This window comes from Cololabis saira, chromosome 5 (genome assembly GCF_033807715.1).
Source record: "Cololabis saira isolate AMF1-May2022 chromosome 5, fColSai1.1, whole genome shotgun sequence".
In the NCBI taxonomy this organism is placed as follows: domain Eukaryota; kingdom Metazoa; phylum Chordata; class Actinopteri; order Beloniformes; family Belonidae; genus Cololabis; species Cololabis saira.
The window spans coordinates 33,837,872-33,856,407 of record NC_084591.1 but is presented as its reverse complement, the minus strand read 5'-3'; the positions used below and the strand labels follow the sequence as shown (position 1 = coordinate 33,856,407).

The 18,536-nt window shown below is 44.6% G+C and overlaps 1 protein-coding gene across 2 annotated transcripts; it reads right to left on the bottom strand.

The window, feature by feature from the left end:
• Positions 1 to 844: 844 nt before the first annotated feature.
• slc25a22a (solute carrier family 25 member 22a) lies at positions 845 to 17,915 on the bottom strand. 2 transcript variants are annotated; one of them, XM_061721719.1, is made up of 11 exons: positions 17,721 to 17,908; positions 9,666 to 9,822; positions 9,454 to 9,579; positions 9,308 to 9,363; positions 8,979 to 9,069; positions 8,233 to 8,287; positions 7,476 to 7,536; positions 4,851 to 4,995; positions 4,603 to 4,757; positions 4,439 to 4,514; positions 845 to 4,309 (listed from the first exon to the last, which is right to left on the bottom strand). In XM_061721719.1, exons 2-11 carry the CDS (start codon positions 9,683 to 9,685, stop codon positions 4,156 to 4,158), a joined length of 939 nt encoding a protein of 312 aa, XP_061577703.1. In that variant the 5' UTR covers positions 9,686 to 9,822; positions 17,721 to 17,908; the 3' UTR covers positions 845 to 4,155. The 2 variants fall into 2 exon arrangements, with proteins under 2 accessions (XP_061577703.1, XP_061577702.1); XM_061721718.1 differs by having other exon boundaries at positions 9,308 to 9,579; positions 17,721 to 17,915.
• Between the last annotated feature and the right edge of the window lie 621 nt (positions 17,916 to 18,536).

Here is an 18,536-nt window from a genome sequence, read left to right as displayed (position 1 = left end):
GTCTCGTTGTGGTGAACTGAGCCTTCAGCTAATCTCTGGAGTGTAAACACTCAGGGGTAGATGGTCTGATGAAACAAGCCTCTGAAATAGGGACAAGATTCAGTACGAAACCTGACTCTGGCATAAATAAGACCGGCACAGAAAAGCAGAGACACACACAGAAAGACTGCAGGCTGTGTGTATTCAGGGTAGCATGAAGGTGCTATGATGTAATTACACTCCAAAATAGCACCCTGGAAGCTAATGTCTTCATCAGTGATGCTGAATAAATAAAATAGGGCATTAATATTAAAGGAATCCCGCTCATGGCATGAGATCTGCAGGAGTCAAAAACTTCAGGTGTAAGCTGCATTTTCTTAATTCCTAAACATACAGACAAGACTTCAACAAAGAAGATCACAAAGGTCGCAAGTAAAAAAAAATACATCAGTGTATCCTATCACTGCTGCAGTACACAGACACGAGTGTGGCTGAGATGCAAAAGTGAAGAGAGAATAGTTTGGATGTGATTTAGTGGTGCAGCAGCCAGAAGTTAAGATGCACCTGTAGGTTAGTGTGTATCAGTGCTGGCCCTTCGCTCCATCACCTCGTCGCCGCTGGGGGGCAACAGCGCCACCGCGGCCCAACACTGACACCTGGTGGCCGCACACGGCACTGCAGGACGGTCGGGCTGCCCCGAGGAGCCACAATGACATCTTTGTCGTCTGCAGATCGTGGTCCTAATGTTTGCATTTCACAGCCCTACTAAAGTTCGTTTGTGTTTCGGTCGGATAAGACCTCGTAAGACCGGGGGGGAAGGGGAAAAAAAAAAGGAGCAACCTTCATCACAGACAACTACAGCAGGTTAGGCGAAGGACAGTTTATTGAACAGCAAACTGTGACAGAAAACACAATATTTATATATATATACTTTTTTTCCCATTGCATTGCAAATCATGTCCAGAACAACTGTGTCATTCACCACACACACACCCATAAACACCCTCTACGTCATAGAGAGACTTCATTGATGCACAGCAGGGCAGGGGTCCTTGTTTTAAAGTGCTTTATTGCACAATTCCTCCTGGAGGAAGAGAAACGGGGGGCCTGAGGAGAACTCAGACCCCGGAAAGGCCTCCAGGCTCCCCACTTGCATTGGTCATACAAGTCATTGTGTGATGTCGTGATGGACTGGATGTGCTGAGTGATGCCCATCTTTTCTCTGCTTATTGCATATCAGTGAGCTGGTTCATGAATTTTTCAGTGAATGTGTAAAGCACAAGTGTTAAGATTAAAATTTAATAGACTCTCCACTATAATCATACATTTCATCATATCTAAGTTACATTCTTTTTTCAGATTCATATAGAATATGTAAGTCATATACATTTTGTGGCTAACTGCTGATGGGAAACGGCCCATCATGTGGCTCTCGGACACGGCCCGTCGTCTCAGCCCTTTGGTCTTACAGAGATGGATAAATATGACTAAAAGCTCATTTAAAGCAACAAATGTTTTAATAAACATGTACGAACCAGCAGATGTGCATTTCCCACGGACGTGGTTCCCCAGGGTGCCGAGAGAGGGCCGTGTGGTCGTTTATGCCTACTAGTCCTTTGTGCTTTCTTTGATTGTATACACTCTAAAGTCAAACATTTGGTGTTTCGGGAGGTCGTCCGCACTGACCCGCACCCGGGGGGCAGATGCTGGATCAGCACTTGGCAGAGGACCGTGACAAGTACACAGAGGGAGAGAGCAGGCGGGGGCAACAACCAAAGAGAAGGATACGGCAGCGTCACTCTGATCACCACACGACGGCGACACGACAGTCAGACGCACGAACGCAACCGGATGCACGAGGTCGGCGAAGATCCACAGCCAAGTAAAAACGAAAAGACTTGCACAACATTTTCAAGATTCAACCAAAAGTCAGGTAAAAATAATCGGCATGAGGCATGGGGGGGGGTAATAATCTCAACGACACAACAAAAGGCATTGTGAGCACGACAACGGCGTACGTGGGAGTAAGTCGGAATGTCAACACACGAAAAATAATTCAGAAAGCAGGTCTGAGCAGGTGTTTGTGCCATGTGACCGGGGCCGTCCAGGGCCGGAGTGGGCGCCGGCGGCCCCCTCCCTGACCTGCAGCCAGTTAAGACAATTACAGCGCTGCCAAGCACTCGCGTGGTCGTGGCGCAGCCGCCTCGTGGAAGAACTACCGTTCACACAGACGGATCTATTTCAGGGCCACAAGTGAAATCTAAATTACAATTAATGTCAATTTCACTTAAAAGCCTTAAGATTCCTTGTTTGGTCTTTTAATTATAAAGTTAGAAACTAACCGATAGCTGAGGAAGAATGGCACCACCATAAAACTGTCTACACTAGCGTCTCCTCCGCATACGGTTAGAAAAGAAGAGTTATATGTTGCATTTCACTTTAAACGATGCTCTTGCATCTCTGTTCCTTCATCTGACAGGCCCACATCGTCATGACAACAAACCACCACAACATGAACAGAAAGGAGAAGGGAGAGGTAGGTGTGCAAATAAGCCATCATGTACAAAACAATAAATCCTAAAACAAAGTTCATATCATCTGTAACTGTACAATAAAGTCAAGGTGGACAATTTGACACCAAAAAAAACAAACGACACATACAAATATATAGTGCTATACCGCCTCAAGAAAGGAACATTGATAAATAAAGCTCACTCCCACAAATGATATCCACTGAAAAGCTGCACGAGAACAGCTAAAGAGCCGTGGGAGCAAGGGAGGAATGTGATTGGATATCACACATCAAAGTCACCTTGATCTCTGACAGACCGGCGGCAGGACTTCAGTACTGCTGTGACAGATGCGAGATACGCCAGGGCTCTTATCTCTGGCAGTTTAAAGCAAACAAAAGACTAAAAACTAAGCAAAAATAGCAGAGATGTTGGTTTTTTTCTTAAATCATATAACACTGAGGACACAAAAGTTGGATTTTTTGGGATAAACAGAGGTTTTTCATTGGCTCTTTGGGCCGTGCCACCAAATTCAAGTTGGGACACAGCAGTCAAGCATGAGCTGTAAACAAAAATAATCATAGGGGATAAAAGCCGCGTAGACGCGCTCGCTCCACAATAGATGACTGCATCTGCAAGTGTGGGACAATGATGTCCAACAATCCTGCATCTGACGCCTTCTGGGTCCAGAAAGAACGACACGTGGCCGGGATCTGCTGCTTCACACGCACTTGGCGCTGCAGCCCGATGAGGGATGCCAACACGCCCGCTGCTGCGTCACTGGTGGAGGCGAGGCCTCGCGTGGACCAGGTCTGACCCACAGAGACCTGCAGCAGCCCCTTTTCTTGCCCCACTAGTCAACGATGATTGTCGTTCGTAGCAGATAATGATGTTAAAATATCGCTCGCTGTGACTTCAGTGGCCAACCAGGACACAGAGCCGTCTTTCAGGGAAGCAAAACAGTCGACCCATTGTGGTAGCGCTGAATATGGAAGGGAGGCTGATCTACTTAAAGAGCCGAGGCAATCAAAGTCTGCTCGGTCTTCATTACAGCCACTTACGTTAGGGGAAGTGGCTCCTCAGGAAAGATCACAGGATTGTGATGGATCACAACCGGCTCATACGCTGTATTTCCTCTAGTTTTATGAATTTTCTCTTTAACTGTCTGGAAAACTGTAGTATGATGGGGGGTATTGCAGCAGTATTTTCTTAACATGAGCTGTGCTTTTAATTTTCAATATAAGTTAGTGACTCTGATTAAAATAAATCATCAAGGGAGTCTCTACGACTAACAACAGCTAACAAATACAGTACTGTAGGTCTCGTAGATGTGCAGCAGCCAAGAGCGGTACATCTACTTTGAAACTTTGACAATCATGTTTAAAAGGAAATAAAAAAAAGCAATTAAATGTAGTAATAAAGATTTTGAACTGATATTTGTGGCTTGATTTCCAGAGAGCTCGCTGAGCCTGCTAACTGGAGTTTAGCGTGCCACTTCAGGCAGCTCGGAAAACAAAGGCTCCCTCCTGAACCCCTCAAACATTCAACACAACACATTAAAAACATATACCAGGTGATCACCAAAAACTTCATTTGGAGTAAGATGAAATCCTCGTGCAGTTGATCCGACGCATCATGGAGGGAAAGGCAAAAAAGGAGATTCTCCTTAGTTGTCTTTTTTGGGCACAAAGCTGAGGATAAATTCACCCACGCCCAGGAAGTAGATGACCTGTGCGATGCCAAAAAGAGGCGCGATGACCAGGGCTCGACAGTAGGCTCCTTTCAGGAAGGCAGACGGACCCTCGTTGCGCAGGATTTTCCTAGAGAGTGAATAAAAGCTCATTAGGTAAGCTGAAACCTCCAAGCAGCGCTACAGACGTGCCAGTGGAGACGATGACTGCACGAGCAGCCTCGCACATGCTTCAGCAGACGAGACACAATGAGGTCACCTGATACAGTCGCTCACGCCGCTGTACGTGTCTTCTGTGCTCCCTCGGTTCAGCGACTGCAACCTAGTCTTTATTACTGCAACACAGTGAACTCGGGTTAGCTCTTAAAACAAACGTTTTCGCCACACACTGCTAGAACTAGCGTCCAGAGACGCGCCGCTCACCATCAACAGGGTTGACGGCGACCGCCGCCGTGCTCCCTGCAAGGCAGCCGGATAAAAACGACACGTAGAAAGGAGCTGGACCTTCTGCGCCCCTTTTCCCCAAGTTATTCAGGTTGGCAAAGAGAGGGAAATAGATGATGGAGAAAGGAACATCCCTGGATAAAGACAGAGACAGAATAGTCACGATCAACTGGGAGAAATGTAAGTTTGTAAGAATAACTATCACCTTTTTTGTTGTTTTTTTTTACCTGAGCAATGTGGCGCCGAGGCCTTTATAAAGCCCAGCAATGCCCTTTTCCCTCAGTAGCTCTCTGGTGAGCTGCATGGCCGTCGGAGACTTCGTCTCCACCGTTCCTGCCGGCACCGTCTCTGGCATGAGTTTCCGCTGCGCAGCTGCAGCCCACAAGAAACACGACGTTCAGGACAGAAGAAAAAGGAAAAAGAGCTACATGTGTAGATATGTTAACCTCATAACTGGGGGTGTCAAATTAGCGCGTTAATTGTAATTAATTAATTACAGATATATTTAGCACGTTACGTTTTTTAATCACTTAATCTGTTTTTTTTATATACTTTTTATTTTGTCTTTTTCAAGTTTCACAGAAAGGAAAGAGAAAAAATAATTAAAAAAAAATAAATAAAAAAATGATAGTAACAATTATAACATCATAACTTCCTGGGGGAGATGTAGTATTTTGCCATTCTTTTCTTTCCCTTCTTTAAGGGCACGGCTGGGATTTTACCTTAAATGTAGAACATTTTTGCCACTTTTGAGCAAAATCCCTTCCTCTAATTCTCAAACAAAAAGTAAATTTTTCCATGGCGTATATTTCTTCAACAATGTCTAGCCATTGTCTCAGCCCTGGGGGATCGCTTCTCATCCAGAGTCTTGTCAGGGCCTTTTTAGCAGCAACAGTCAATATTTTAGATGTCTCTCTTTTCAATTACTTCAACAGGAATAAGTCCCAGATATACAGTACATGGGTCTTTAGATATTCTTAGATTTAGAATTTCCTCCATTATTTGGATAACATTATGCCAGAATAATTGTATTTTTGGACATGTCCAAAAGATATGAGAATAATTGGCTACTACATGATCACACCCTCGCCAACAATTCTGTTGTTGTTGTGTTTGTTTGGTCTTAACGTGTGGAGTGATAAAAAAGTGTATGAGATTTTTCCATCCGAATTCTCGCCATCTTCTCGAACTAGTTGAAGCTTAATCTATTTTCTAATTTCTACCTTTACTTTTTCTGTTAGCGAGTTGCCTTTATTATGGAGGTTGCCTTGAATTATGAATTATGCGAAATGGGTGTAAACGGCTAGGACTGCATCTGTTCAAGTCTGTTAAAAAATAAATAAATGACTTTATAAAGTCACTTTTTGTTGTTATATATCAATCTTTTGATCTGCCACAATGATGTAATGAATTTAAAGGAAAAAAACTCAAGTTGAGGGCTTTTCTCAGCAATTTTTAGGTGCGATTAAAAAAGAGATTAATTTGATTTATTAATTACAGATCTTAATTAATTAATCGCTCAATCTTTTTAATCACTTGACAGCACTACTCATAGGGCCTGATTTACTAAAGGTTTGCGTGTGTAAAAACGTGTGCAAACTTGACATCACCCGCAAACCAAAGTGCCAGCTGATCTACTAACAGCGTGCAAAGAGGACTGTGCCTCTCAAATGAGCAAAATAGCACACGCAATTAATTTAGTACTTTTGCCCTGATGAATAATCAATATGGGGCGTACCCGCCAGAAATCGCTAAATACTGGGAGGGGAAGATGCAAATTGGTCCATTTACCACGCGCAATGAGATTTACCAAGCCTGAAAGTAATTGCGGGGATTGTGATTGCGTCTGTATTTAATACGTTCGAAAGGAAGGTGCTAATCTCCACATGCAAAAGGAGAAATATTTTATTTGAATGTTAAATCGAGTATTATTCAGCAAAAGGTTGCCACAGGAGGCACATTCATTTTTTTATCTGTGATAATAAATAAATCACGTGTTTTCATGGAGAAAAAAGTGTTTCTTATTGTGCGCCTGCCTTGTTCTGCAGTTGTCATACCCCGGTGTTGTGCCGTATTCAGCACCCCTGCCGTGAAAAGCACCCCCTCGTGAAAATGATACCGTATTCTCATTCCGTGTCACGTTCTGTTTAGCGTCCAGTTTTGTGTTAATGATTCATGTTTAAATGCGCTCATGGATTCCACAATAGTCATACTTTCCCACAATCACAGTCACAGATAACAAAAATCGGGTAAATGGTTATTGATGTCATTAATTAATAGCCTGCTTACTGTGTTGTCTTCCATAATATTTGTAAATATATATAATATAAACTCCTAAGTATGTGTTTGTGTGAGTGTGTATATATAAATATATTGAAGTGTCAGTGTGTTGTTTTTTTTCTTGGTCTACTTATCATTGAATATACGAGGGGGTGCTTTTCACGGCAGGGGTGCTGAATACGGCACAACAATTTGCCTCTTCCACTAATATCTATCATTTTGCGCTTGCGACTATATCCTGCTTTCCATCCAGACTCTCCATGGCGCAAAGTTTGCGCCGCAAACCGTAAGACGCGCAACACCTCATTTAAATACTGAGGTTTGCACCTGTTATCAATTGCGCACGCAATCTTAGTTGATCACCCGCAAAACCCACAACAACAGCACGCGCAAACTTTTTCAGTGCACACGCAATTTAGTACTCTTTATTTAGGATCTTAGTAAATCGGGCCCATAATGTAGAAAGAGGATGAAACTGTTGTATTCTCTGCCGCCACCACACGAGGCCGCTACTGCTCCAGCACAACAACCGCGGCCTGATGAAGTGGCAGATGTGGTAAGTGTCCTCTTACCAATCCTTCCTGCGTCCTGGAGCTGGATTTTCAACATCTCCATAGGAGTGGTTACAATAACCTGCAATAAACGCAAAACAAAGGTTGTCAAATATAGCACGCACTTACATTCTGTGAACAAATTATTTTTTTTCCCCCCTGTGAATGCACGTAATCTGAGACTTTGGGGCTGATCAGTAAAGTGACTGGAGGCCCGTGTGTCCGGTGCACATCTGCAGACATCCATTAGCTCAGTGTCAAGTCTCGCTTTGCTCTGTAGTCGCACAAAAGTAACTGGTTAACTGGATTAAAAAGGGAGATGGCCACGTTCTCTGCTGCAATCTTAATCCAAAGTCTGCTACACTTAATCTAATCACGTTCCCTAGGCTTAGAGGCCTTTGGCCTCATTGACAACAGGCATTTCCCTCTGACTCACTCACACAGTGCACATGGCCAACTACTCTCACCGCATCTAATCTGATCGCTCACATCTCGCTGCCAGCGTCTCCGCTGCTAACGGGACAGCATCGCAGTGACTGGAGATCCCTCATTGAGTTACAGTGCTGAGGGTCACAGTTCCATCCCGAATGGCACAACCTACAAACTTCAGTACCGCCTCCCGTTAACATGTGGTGGTGGTTACTTCTGCCTGAGGAGCAAAGGCGAATGAGGCGGAGGCCCACTCACACACGCGTAATTTGCTGAAACTAAGAGTTACAGACGGAGAACAGAAGGACGCAGTTAAAGCAGCGTCTCTATCGCTCATTCACTCCCTTACCTGGCACGTCCCCGCCCCGCACCCAGCCATCATCTCCTTCACCAGGGTGAGTTTCCTGGATGTAGAAACAGAAGATGAAAGGCAAAGTGAGATTAAAGCGGACTGACGGCGGAGGAGCTGGACACCTTTATTTTTATTTTACATCTCGATCGGTGGTAGAAGTAAAAGTCTTTGCTCGCCATGTGGACGTGGCAGGTTAATTGGAGCCGGGGGCAACAGAGCAGTCAATCATTCATCAGCCTGTGTATTTGTTTCCATGGAGATGAAGACGGACGCCTAAGCAGGCCTCGGGTTCATCTGAGCGTGGTGTCCTGCTGGCTCTAGGCGGCGCCGAGCGACGCTTGCTAATGTCCGGCATGTGATACCACTTCGAGTTACTTGGTAACGTGATTTCAGACAACACTGCTGCTGACACGCACACGAAACCGGCTGCGTTTATGAAGCACGGGTAACAACCTGGCGTGAAATTCCCCGCGCATCGGAGCAGGTGACAGGATGATGAAGGGCTGACTGGAGCCTCGGCGAGAGTGCAGGCAGTTCACGCGTCGGCTTATATGCATATTAGCAAACACGCGAGTATTCACAATGTGAAATCACGTGTGTGTGTGTGTGTGTGTGTGTGTGTGTGTGTGTATGTGTGTGTGTGTGTGTGTGTGTGTGTGTGTGTGTGTGTGTGTGTGTGTGTGTGTGTGTGTGTGTGTGTGTGTGTGTGTGTGTGTGTGTGTAAATCCATCCGTCAGCCTCACCCGTCCTTGGAGAAGTGATGCCTGAAGAAGTCGTTGGCGGCCAGTTTGATGGCTTTCTCCGGCGTGACTAGCGTCAAGTTCACCGCAGCTCCTGGGAGGACGACAGGGCGAGAGAGAGAGAAAGAGACAGAAAAGAAAAGTAAAAACAGAAGAAAATAAGTGAAAGGCTTTTACAGATAACCATGTAGCTGTGGTTCATGGTTGCTGCGAGTAGTGATGATCGTGCGCTACTAAACAGCTGTTAAACAGCTGCTCTCGTGTTTTAGATGAGACCTACGCTTCACTGAACAAGCTAATGATTTCCAGGTAAGTAAAAATCTGCAGCTTACCTCGGTACATCCCAAAGTACCCTTCTGACCGGATGGTCTTAATAAGGCAGTCTGACCTGAAACCCCCCCAGAAAAGAGGACGTGTTAATAAAGCGCCGTCTGACAAGCGATCAAGTGGAACGAGTTGAAGACAAAACCTCTCGTACAAGCTGGTGTAAAGGCGGGATCCATGCTGCTGGTTCTGCAGGCGGGTCTTAGCCAGGTCGATGGGAAACACGCAGGTCACTCCAATTAGGCCAGCAACCCCCCCATTGATCAATTTGGCAGGCAAACTGCATGAAGACCAGATCAGATCAGAAACCAGATCAGAAACCAGACCACACCTTCTCTCCAAATACCTGGAGTCACATCAACCCACCTGATCTGCTTGTCAGCCATCTATCTCCCGGTTCGATGCGTCTGTTGGCCGGTCACGTCGTCGTTCTTGGTTGCAGCACGGTCTCCGCTGTCCGCGAGTGATGCAGTGATGTTATCTTTGGCCAATCCCACGTCTCTTTTTGTTAATTTCAGAAAGTCTGTGAAAACACAAATTAGCAGCTGTTTAGAGGTAACCAAACAAAACACTGCAGCGGTACCAGGCGGCCGACGATGCAGCTGAACATTATAAGTGATCTCAGGTCAATACGATTCATTTAGTCATGTTAAATCATGGTCATTTGGCTTTTTTGGATGTTTTTCTAGATGTTTTTGAACCTAATGGGAGTCACTGACTGTCAAAAACTAAAAGATCAACACTTCCAGATAAACAACTTCCAGATACTTAAAATATCAATGATGAAAGTGAAGATGTGGAGTGTCTCATTGGCTGGTTAGGAGATTAGGGTCAGGATTAGGGTGAGGGTTGGGGTTAGGAGGTTCTCAATTTACGGAGAGAGATGGGCAGTGACCCTGTGATACAGCATTTATATAACATCAGCTCTTCCAGCGACAGGCTCCTTCATCCTAGGTGTGTGAAGGAGCGCTACAGAAGGTCCTTCCTCCCTGCAGCTGTGAGACTACACAACCAGCACTGCTCACAGTAGACCACATACAACCTGACAATAAATGTACATAAGGCAAATAATGTGCAATATCTTTCACTCACTGCAACGTGCAATTATGTAAATATCCATCTGTAAATATCCGTCAGTTATCTTTTTATATACTAGTATTTCTTATTATTTATATTTCTTATTATTATTATTATTGTATACCAGTTAACTGTTTATAGTGTGTTATTATTATTACTGTGTTATTACTTTTTCTATTGATGCCTCTTGTTTTTGCACTATCCCCTTTGCTGCTGTAAACTGCAAATTTCCCCTCTGTGGGACTATTAAAGGTTTATCTTATCTTATCTTATCTTATCTTATCTCATCTGTAAAACAGTTGGCCACGTGCACAACACTTCTTAACTTATAGAACACAAGTATAACAGAAGTAATTTACAGCCAGGATCAAGACGGGTACATTTGAACATGTACTTTGTCCAGCTGTGATATATCGAGGCAGAACTCTGGGGAGGGACACTCCCTACAGCTGGCTCTGTGAGATGGAAGAAGCTTACAAAAATATGAGCATCAGCATAGCAGTCCACACTCAGATCAATAAGACTGCTTAGTTTGTGTGAGTATCATATTCGATAACATCCTCCCTCCATCCAGCACGGGGGTGGGTACCCTAACCCCTAACCCCGAACAGAGGGGCTGCAGGGGCTCAGAAACTATTCACCGGCGTAGAAGGAGCCGATGGATGGAGAAAAATATAGAGCGACTTTGAATAAAAAGCTATTCCAGGAAATCAAGGTAGGTTGTAGGTTACATTTCATACGTGACAAGTCTACAGGTGTTTTTAATGTGTCTCTTTAGCTATGATCTGTGTGTTTTAAGCATCGTAGACTGAAATGTTTGGAGCTTCGCCAAAGCAGAAGGTCCATCACCACTGGGACAGAAGATAAAGTCCATCTGTCCGTATAAAATCCGGTGCTGATGAAGCTGAATCATTTTAGACAACGGTGCTGGTGGCTCCCTCAACATAAAACTGCAGGCTGACTGGTGTCAGACACATCTGTGACCCCTGGAAGATCCTGCTCGTCCTTGAGTGTTTGTGTTTCAAGCAGAGTTTTTTATGCTTTCATGGTGAAACGAGGGCTGTGAAAAGAAAGCCAAGGATCAGGGATGAACAGGAAGTATCAAATGAGGAAACAGAACCACTCTGATGCTCTGATGCTTTTTTTGGTTCATGTTGCCCTCAATGTGAAAAGATGCTTCCGATTTCCCCTTTCATTCTCTCCACCTCCTCCATCCACCAATCACAACCTGCCTCTGCAAATGCAACACGCCCCCTCCTCTCAGCTTTGCACCAGCCCTCCCCCATCATTTCCCTCAGTCACGAGTCACGACTCAAACGCAGCTTTTTCCTCTCAGATCTTTGCTGACTCGTGGGTTTCTGTTTGGTGTGCATGCATGTACTACAGAATACACATAATTCCTTAGATCCCCTTTCAAAAACACTGCACAAACCTGGAGGAGGCTCCTCACAGGCTGCTCCAGAGGTGGAGGACAAAGAAAAGAAGCGAGGGGTGTCAGAGTGTTACACAGCAGACTTCACAGCAGACCTCCATCACCCATCTCCTTCAGTTCTCTCCTCCAGCTGTGACGGTTTATCTCACTGTATGTTCCCTTTTTTCCTACATTTCCTGACAGAAGATACCTCTCGACTAAGCACATTGGCTCTAAAGTTTGCCCTCCAAGTCCTCTTTGAATCTTGTGCTCTTTTTAGTAAAATATGTGAAAATAAATGATCTGGGTTGCTCAAATCACAGCCCTCTGAGGACATGTCACAGGAGTGACGTCCCCACGCTTTCTCGACCCTGCCACCAACCCCACATGTCAACTTCACTTTGCACAACCACGTGTACACCAGGACATTTACTTCAGCCCGTCGTAGCCTGGCCGCGGTGTCTGTCATGACAATCGGTGCCTGTGTTGAGACAAACAGCGCCAGTGTCTGGCGTCCACAGAAGAAGTCTCTCATCGACAAACTCTCCGAGGAATTCCTTTCACGCTCACAAAAACAAAAAAAGAAGAGCAAACCGTCCGGGAACAGCCATGAAACTTCCCTTGAACCCACTCCTAGGTCTGTTAAGCACGCTCTTTATACGACCAAACTGTGTTTAATAATGTTCAGACTTAAATGAAAGAAGATGAAAATGAGGCAAAAGTGGTGTTAACATGTCATAATTACATATTTACATAATAATTACAATGAGATAAGAACACTAGAACTGATAAGAGCTGATGAGTAAACAATAAGACATTACACAACTCAAGCAGAGCCATGAACTTAATGACTCGGGCCGGCCGACAGAAGCGACTGTGGTACGCTCTTGATTAAAGAGCTAGATCAGAGAGCTGGCACGGACCAGGCCAGATAACAGACCAGAGTTTGACCCTTGTTCATCAGCTCTGCTGGAATAACAAAACAGTAAACGCCGTCTTAATGACAAGAAAGTACGGTCAAGCAACGTGAAACAAGGTGCAAGATGTTAAAAAGATATTCCTAAAATGTGTTTTTGGTCTCTTTTAGGTTAAATGTCCTGGTCCATGCAGTCTCACAAACGTCTGGGATTATAACACTTTAAATAAATGCAGTAAATGCAAGATGAGCTACAAAGCGAGCATGTTGGAAATGCATTTGATTGAATGCAATTGAGTCATATCTCATTGGCACAAAAACAAAAATAAAATCAAGTTCATAGATAACGAACATCGGTTTATTTCCAATGCAAAAGTGAATGCAAATGATATTCTCTTATTTCAAATCAGCCGGGGAAAGAAAGACGTCGCCCGTCTCTGCTCCTCTGCTGCACCTCTTTTCTCCGGCGCCAGCAGGGTAAAGGTCTTGGCGTGTGTGGGGACTACAGTACAATGATGTTGTGGTTTAAAAGGCCCGTCCTTCTCACATGGACTGGTTTGATTAACACGGCAAAGTCTAAACCATTCACAGGGGACCTGAGCCGAGGGTGGGTCTGTGTGGTTCTGTCAGCCCCTGAGCTGCAGCAGCACATGGGCCCAATTTCATGTAGTACTCCAACCTTGTTTAAATTGTTTGCATGCCAATACATACGTTTTGTCAGAATCAATAGATAACCATGTTGATCAGGATGTAAATAGTTTGCAGAGGCTGAGCATGTCTGGCCTACAGACATGCAGGAATGAGGGATGAAATATGCACGGCCACAGACAAATCAGATTTCCTTTTCCCTGCATCACCCGGATTATAAACTTAATACATCACGACCGGAGGAGTGAGATCCGACAGCAGGGATGTGTTTCTGCTGCAGATGTTCTGGAGCTATTAATCCTGCACGGCAGCGTGTCGTCGTGATTACCTGTTGCAGATCAGAGGAGTGTGGAGGTTAGTCTCTCCTCTCAGTCCACAGGTATTCCTGGTGGCCCACTTTCTCTGGCCACCTGAGGGGTTTTTCTCAGGTTCGCTGAGATCTCCGCTTTCTTAAAATAATGCAACCATTGTTGGCGGGCTCTCCATAGACAAACACGCTGATTCAGCATTGAAGTGTACGGTTACGGTTGGGAAAGGGTATAACTTTCACACCGGAACAAGAAGCCTCCCTATCAGCACACCTCTACGTCGGCCTCATGCCGTCAACACAAACCTGTGATATTCAGCAATACCCAGCTGTGGGGTTTCATGCACTTTTGGACAATACTTGTACTTCTGCAGGCAGTGTTATCAAATATTTAACATGGTACTCTTTTTTTTTTCCACTCATTCATGAAATATGTATGACATGCACTGGTAAATTCTTCTAGACCATGTCTTGACATCTACAGCAGCAGACAGGAACTGTATTTAGGGGCTATATAGGAAGAACTGAACAACCCCCCCCCCTGTGACATCACACAGGTTATCAGGTTGTATCAGGTTGTATCAGGAGTGTTTTTAAAGCCTCTTTTTCCTCATAGTAAACTGTACCATGTCGCAAATGGGTGCAATGATGGACCTGGAAATCTAACTGGATCACGTCCACTTTATATCCATCACAGTTAGCCATTTCCGCTTGACTGACTTAGTTTAAAATAACCTATGATGCTGATTAATATTCATTTTCATTTATTCTTATTAAATCTGTCCAAACATCCCAATTTCAAGTGTCACTAGCATGCGGTGAGAGCGCTGCCGGAGCTAAACTGAGCACCATCAGAGCTCCACTGAGAACACCGGGACCACTCGATACAGGACCACTGCCGCTAACAGGGTTCAACCCTTTGATGTGGTACAAAACACCAACAAGGAGGGCACTCTGAAATCAGTGCCACGGTCATCAAAAATATCAAAGTGAGGAACATGGATGTGATCTGGGTCTGTGATGTCACGGTCGAGAATCCTCCTCGAGAATCTCACCTGCTCACTCACAGACTGTGGCAACCTCCAACAAAGTTATACATTTTTTGGACTTTTATTTACTCCACATACCAAACTATGAACTCTTACACAGAAAATATTATGTTTTCTGTGGCATCTTTACAGGCCTTAACAAGAAATCTATCAGGCAGCTGCAGCTGATCCAGAACGCTGCCGCAAGAATCCTTACAAACACCAGGAAACTGGACCATATTACACCGGTCATGAAATCACTACACTGGCTTCCAGTGAGTCAAAGGATAGAGTTTAAAATCTTACTGCTGGTCTACAAAGCACTGAATGGTCTTGGACCAAAATACACGCTGGATCTGTTAGTTCCTATGAAGCTCCCAGACCCCTGAGGTTCATCTGGATCTGGTTTGTTGTGGTTCCCAAGAACCAGAACCAAGCAAGGTGAGGCAGCGTTCAGTTATTCTGCTCCTCACCGGTGGAACAAACTGAGGTCTGCTCAAAGGATTTAAAGGAGCTAAAGGTCAGCTCCTTTAAATCAGGGCTAAACATTACTGTTTACTGAAGCGTACTCTTAAATTAAATACTTAGCTGCTGTACTATACTGCCCTTACTTTTTAACAACTTGTGCTTTTTATTATTTTACCTCTTTTCTTATCATTTTATTTCATTGTATTTGTTATTTACTGTTTAATTGTGTCTTGCCACTTTTAATGTTGATGTAAAGCACTTTGAATTGCCTTGTGTTGAATTGTGCTATACAAATACACTTGCCTTGCCTTCTTCTTACGTCTCCTTTAAGAGTTCAACAGTGTCACTGGAGAGCACAGATGAGACCTTACACCCAAGGATGACTCACCTCATCAATTATTTCCAAGAAGTGGGAATGTTTTATTACTCTACTCAGCCTCTTCCTCGACAATAGAGACGTTTGAGTCCCTACCATATCTAGTGTCAAGTCTCCCGTTTTGGCTGGGAAACTACCGTATTTCACCCCTCTTTCCCGCCGCCCTCCCGTATTAGTATTTTCCCGTAAATTTCTCGTTTTATAATATAATAATTTTTTAAAAGGATTATTGTGCCTTTACAAACTGAATTGTCACTAACCTGGTGAGAACTGCCCCTTGCTGTAGCCTCAGGGGCAGTTCTTGCAAGGTTAGTGGCAACAACGGGAGCAAACTTGGAACAACAAATCAGATGGATGGATGTAATGAGAGAGAAGACATTTCTGCCAGAAAAGTGAAGGCCTCATGCAAATATATCTAAAAATGGGAGCCAGAGACCCACATGAGTGAAAATGACAAATTAAAAGAAAATGTGAAAACTTGAAGATAATAAATTTGTATATAAACTGAAAATATTTAAAACAAATAAACGTGCTTTCATTCCCCTCTGTGTTTTCATTTAGCCTCTATTATAGGAAATGCATACATAGGAATGTCCACAGCATTTCAGTGTCAACAAAGGTACATAAAGAGCACATCATTGTAGTTTGTAAGTGATTGACAGGTAGATATTAAAATTTCACTTATTTTTAAATCCAAAACTTGACAGGTATGGTCCCTACAAAAGGAAACGGCTTGGTGGATTTTATCCTCAACCAGGCTCCAGGTCAGGAAGACCAAGGTTTTTTTTTTTTTTATTCTTGCATTGTGGGAAGTTTCTGCTTAGCTAGCACATTATACATTCCAGAAGAACATTTGCGTCTACGCATCTTGGATCTAAGAACACTGAGCAACCAATGAGTAAAACCAAACAAAGAAGATACAGAGCAAAAAAGAAAGAAAAGGAATAAACAATAAAATAAAATAAAAAAACGCAAGTGATCAGTCAGGAATTAGGGTACAAAGATACTTATGAAGATGCTGGGCTTTTTGAATCATGCAAGATTTTAAATATTTTTTGTACTGAATTATTTCATTTAGATATGCAATAAAGATTGGATTAATTTTCAAAAAGCGACATTTATGACTGAAACATTTAGCCAATATAATTAAATTATTGATTCCAAAGTCTATTTTTTTGTCCTCGACTTGTAAACCAAATTGAATGCTTTCAAATGTAAGAATAGGAATGGTTTGATCATTATAGGTTAGGTAGACCAAGGTTTAGGTCGGTGCCCATCAGTGATGAGGAGAGCCCACCTCCCCCCGTCTCCCCATATGGAGGGAGCTGGGCTCAGTTTCAATGTTGTATTACTCTACTCAGCCTCTTCGTTCGAGTCAAGACAGACGTTTGAGTCCCTACAAAGGAAAGGGCTTGGTGGTTTTTATCCCCAACAACCAGGCTCCAGGTCAGGGAGACCTGGGTTTAGGTCGGTGCCCATCATCAGTGATGAGGAGCCCAGCTCCAGCTCCCTCCCGTTTCCCGGGAGACGGGGGGAGGTGGGCTCGCGCAGCATCCCGACCCACGTCATCACACCCTCCCCACCTGCAGCGGGGGCACCTGGAGCCTGAGAGCCGAGCCGAGCCGCCCATCGCAGAGAGAGCCCTGGAGCCGCTACAGTACCGTTACAGTACCGTTACATCTGGAGCCTGAGAGTACCGTTACATCTGGAGCCCCGCGTGCGCGGGCACGCGCCCGCCGCGGCGTCGCGGTTATCACCGGCGCTTATAACGCTGGAGCCTCAAAAACACCCATTTAGTCCACCGTGTGGAGGTTTCACTACTATTATAGTATGTATTACTATGACATGACGGATCATTCAGCAATAACCTCGCACACATCCGCATCAGAGAGCCCTCCGCCCGGTCCTCGCTTCATGCATGTTCTCTCAATCTCCTTTTCCTCCTCAAAGCAAATTTAAGGTGGAAACACTTCGAAAACACCGAGACCAAAGTATAAATAAATAAACCCTTGTGCATATTAGAGTCGCGTCACGTTTTAAAGCCTGAATTGTGGTTCCGCGTTAAATCGCCGCAGAGGCTACGCCGTAGGGTTACGGCGTTGGGTACGCGGCGACGCGCACACTTCGCCGTAGCCTCTGCGTCGGATGTAACGCGGAACCATAAATCAGCCTTAAGTGTTGTGCACGTACCGGAGAGCGAGCCGCTTCCTGTGGTTCCTCTTGTGTCTGCTGCGGACTGAAATCAGTAAATCAGTGCCGGTACCGAACCCTGCAGCTCCAGAACAGACTACACACGGACCCAGCGGGCTGAGCAGCGACCGAGCAGGGAGGATGAGGAGGGAGTGAATGCGAGGAAGCGGGCAGGAGGGTGGGGGAGCAGCAGCAGCAGCAGCAGCGCATACCAGGGAGGAGGGGATTTAAAAGGGTCCTCTAGTGGCACACGCTAGAAATACACGCGCGTTTTGACGTGCAGGAAAGGTGTAGGGTGGGGGATGGGAGCCCACGTCATAGTGACGATCCATCCCAACAACAATGACCTTGGGTATAAAAATAGAAAAATGGGCATAAGTTGCAATATTGGGACATGCAGCAGATAGGACCTGCAATGAATCATCAGCAGCCACAGCTGTGTGTGCAGGACATGCACCACAGCTGCTCTGGTCAAGACACATGAAATGACAAATATGTGCATGTTACAGAGGTGTAACATATTGATATACGACTGATAATGTGCTGTTACTTATTGGATCACTCGGTGACCAAGGGCAGTCCTCATGTAGCTCAGTTTTCAGCTTTGCCTGAACATAGATTAACTAGATAAAATCATCCAAGGCGCTATGCCAGGATTAAAACAAGCAAACAAACATTAAAGGTTACACAAATGTCTGAAAACAAGCTCTTGACCTCAAATGAGATGCCAAGTTAATATAACGTCACCTCTGCAGTTAAATGGGGAAATGATGAGGCTTGAGCAGAAATATCTATACAACAAAAGCTGTCAGAGAA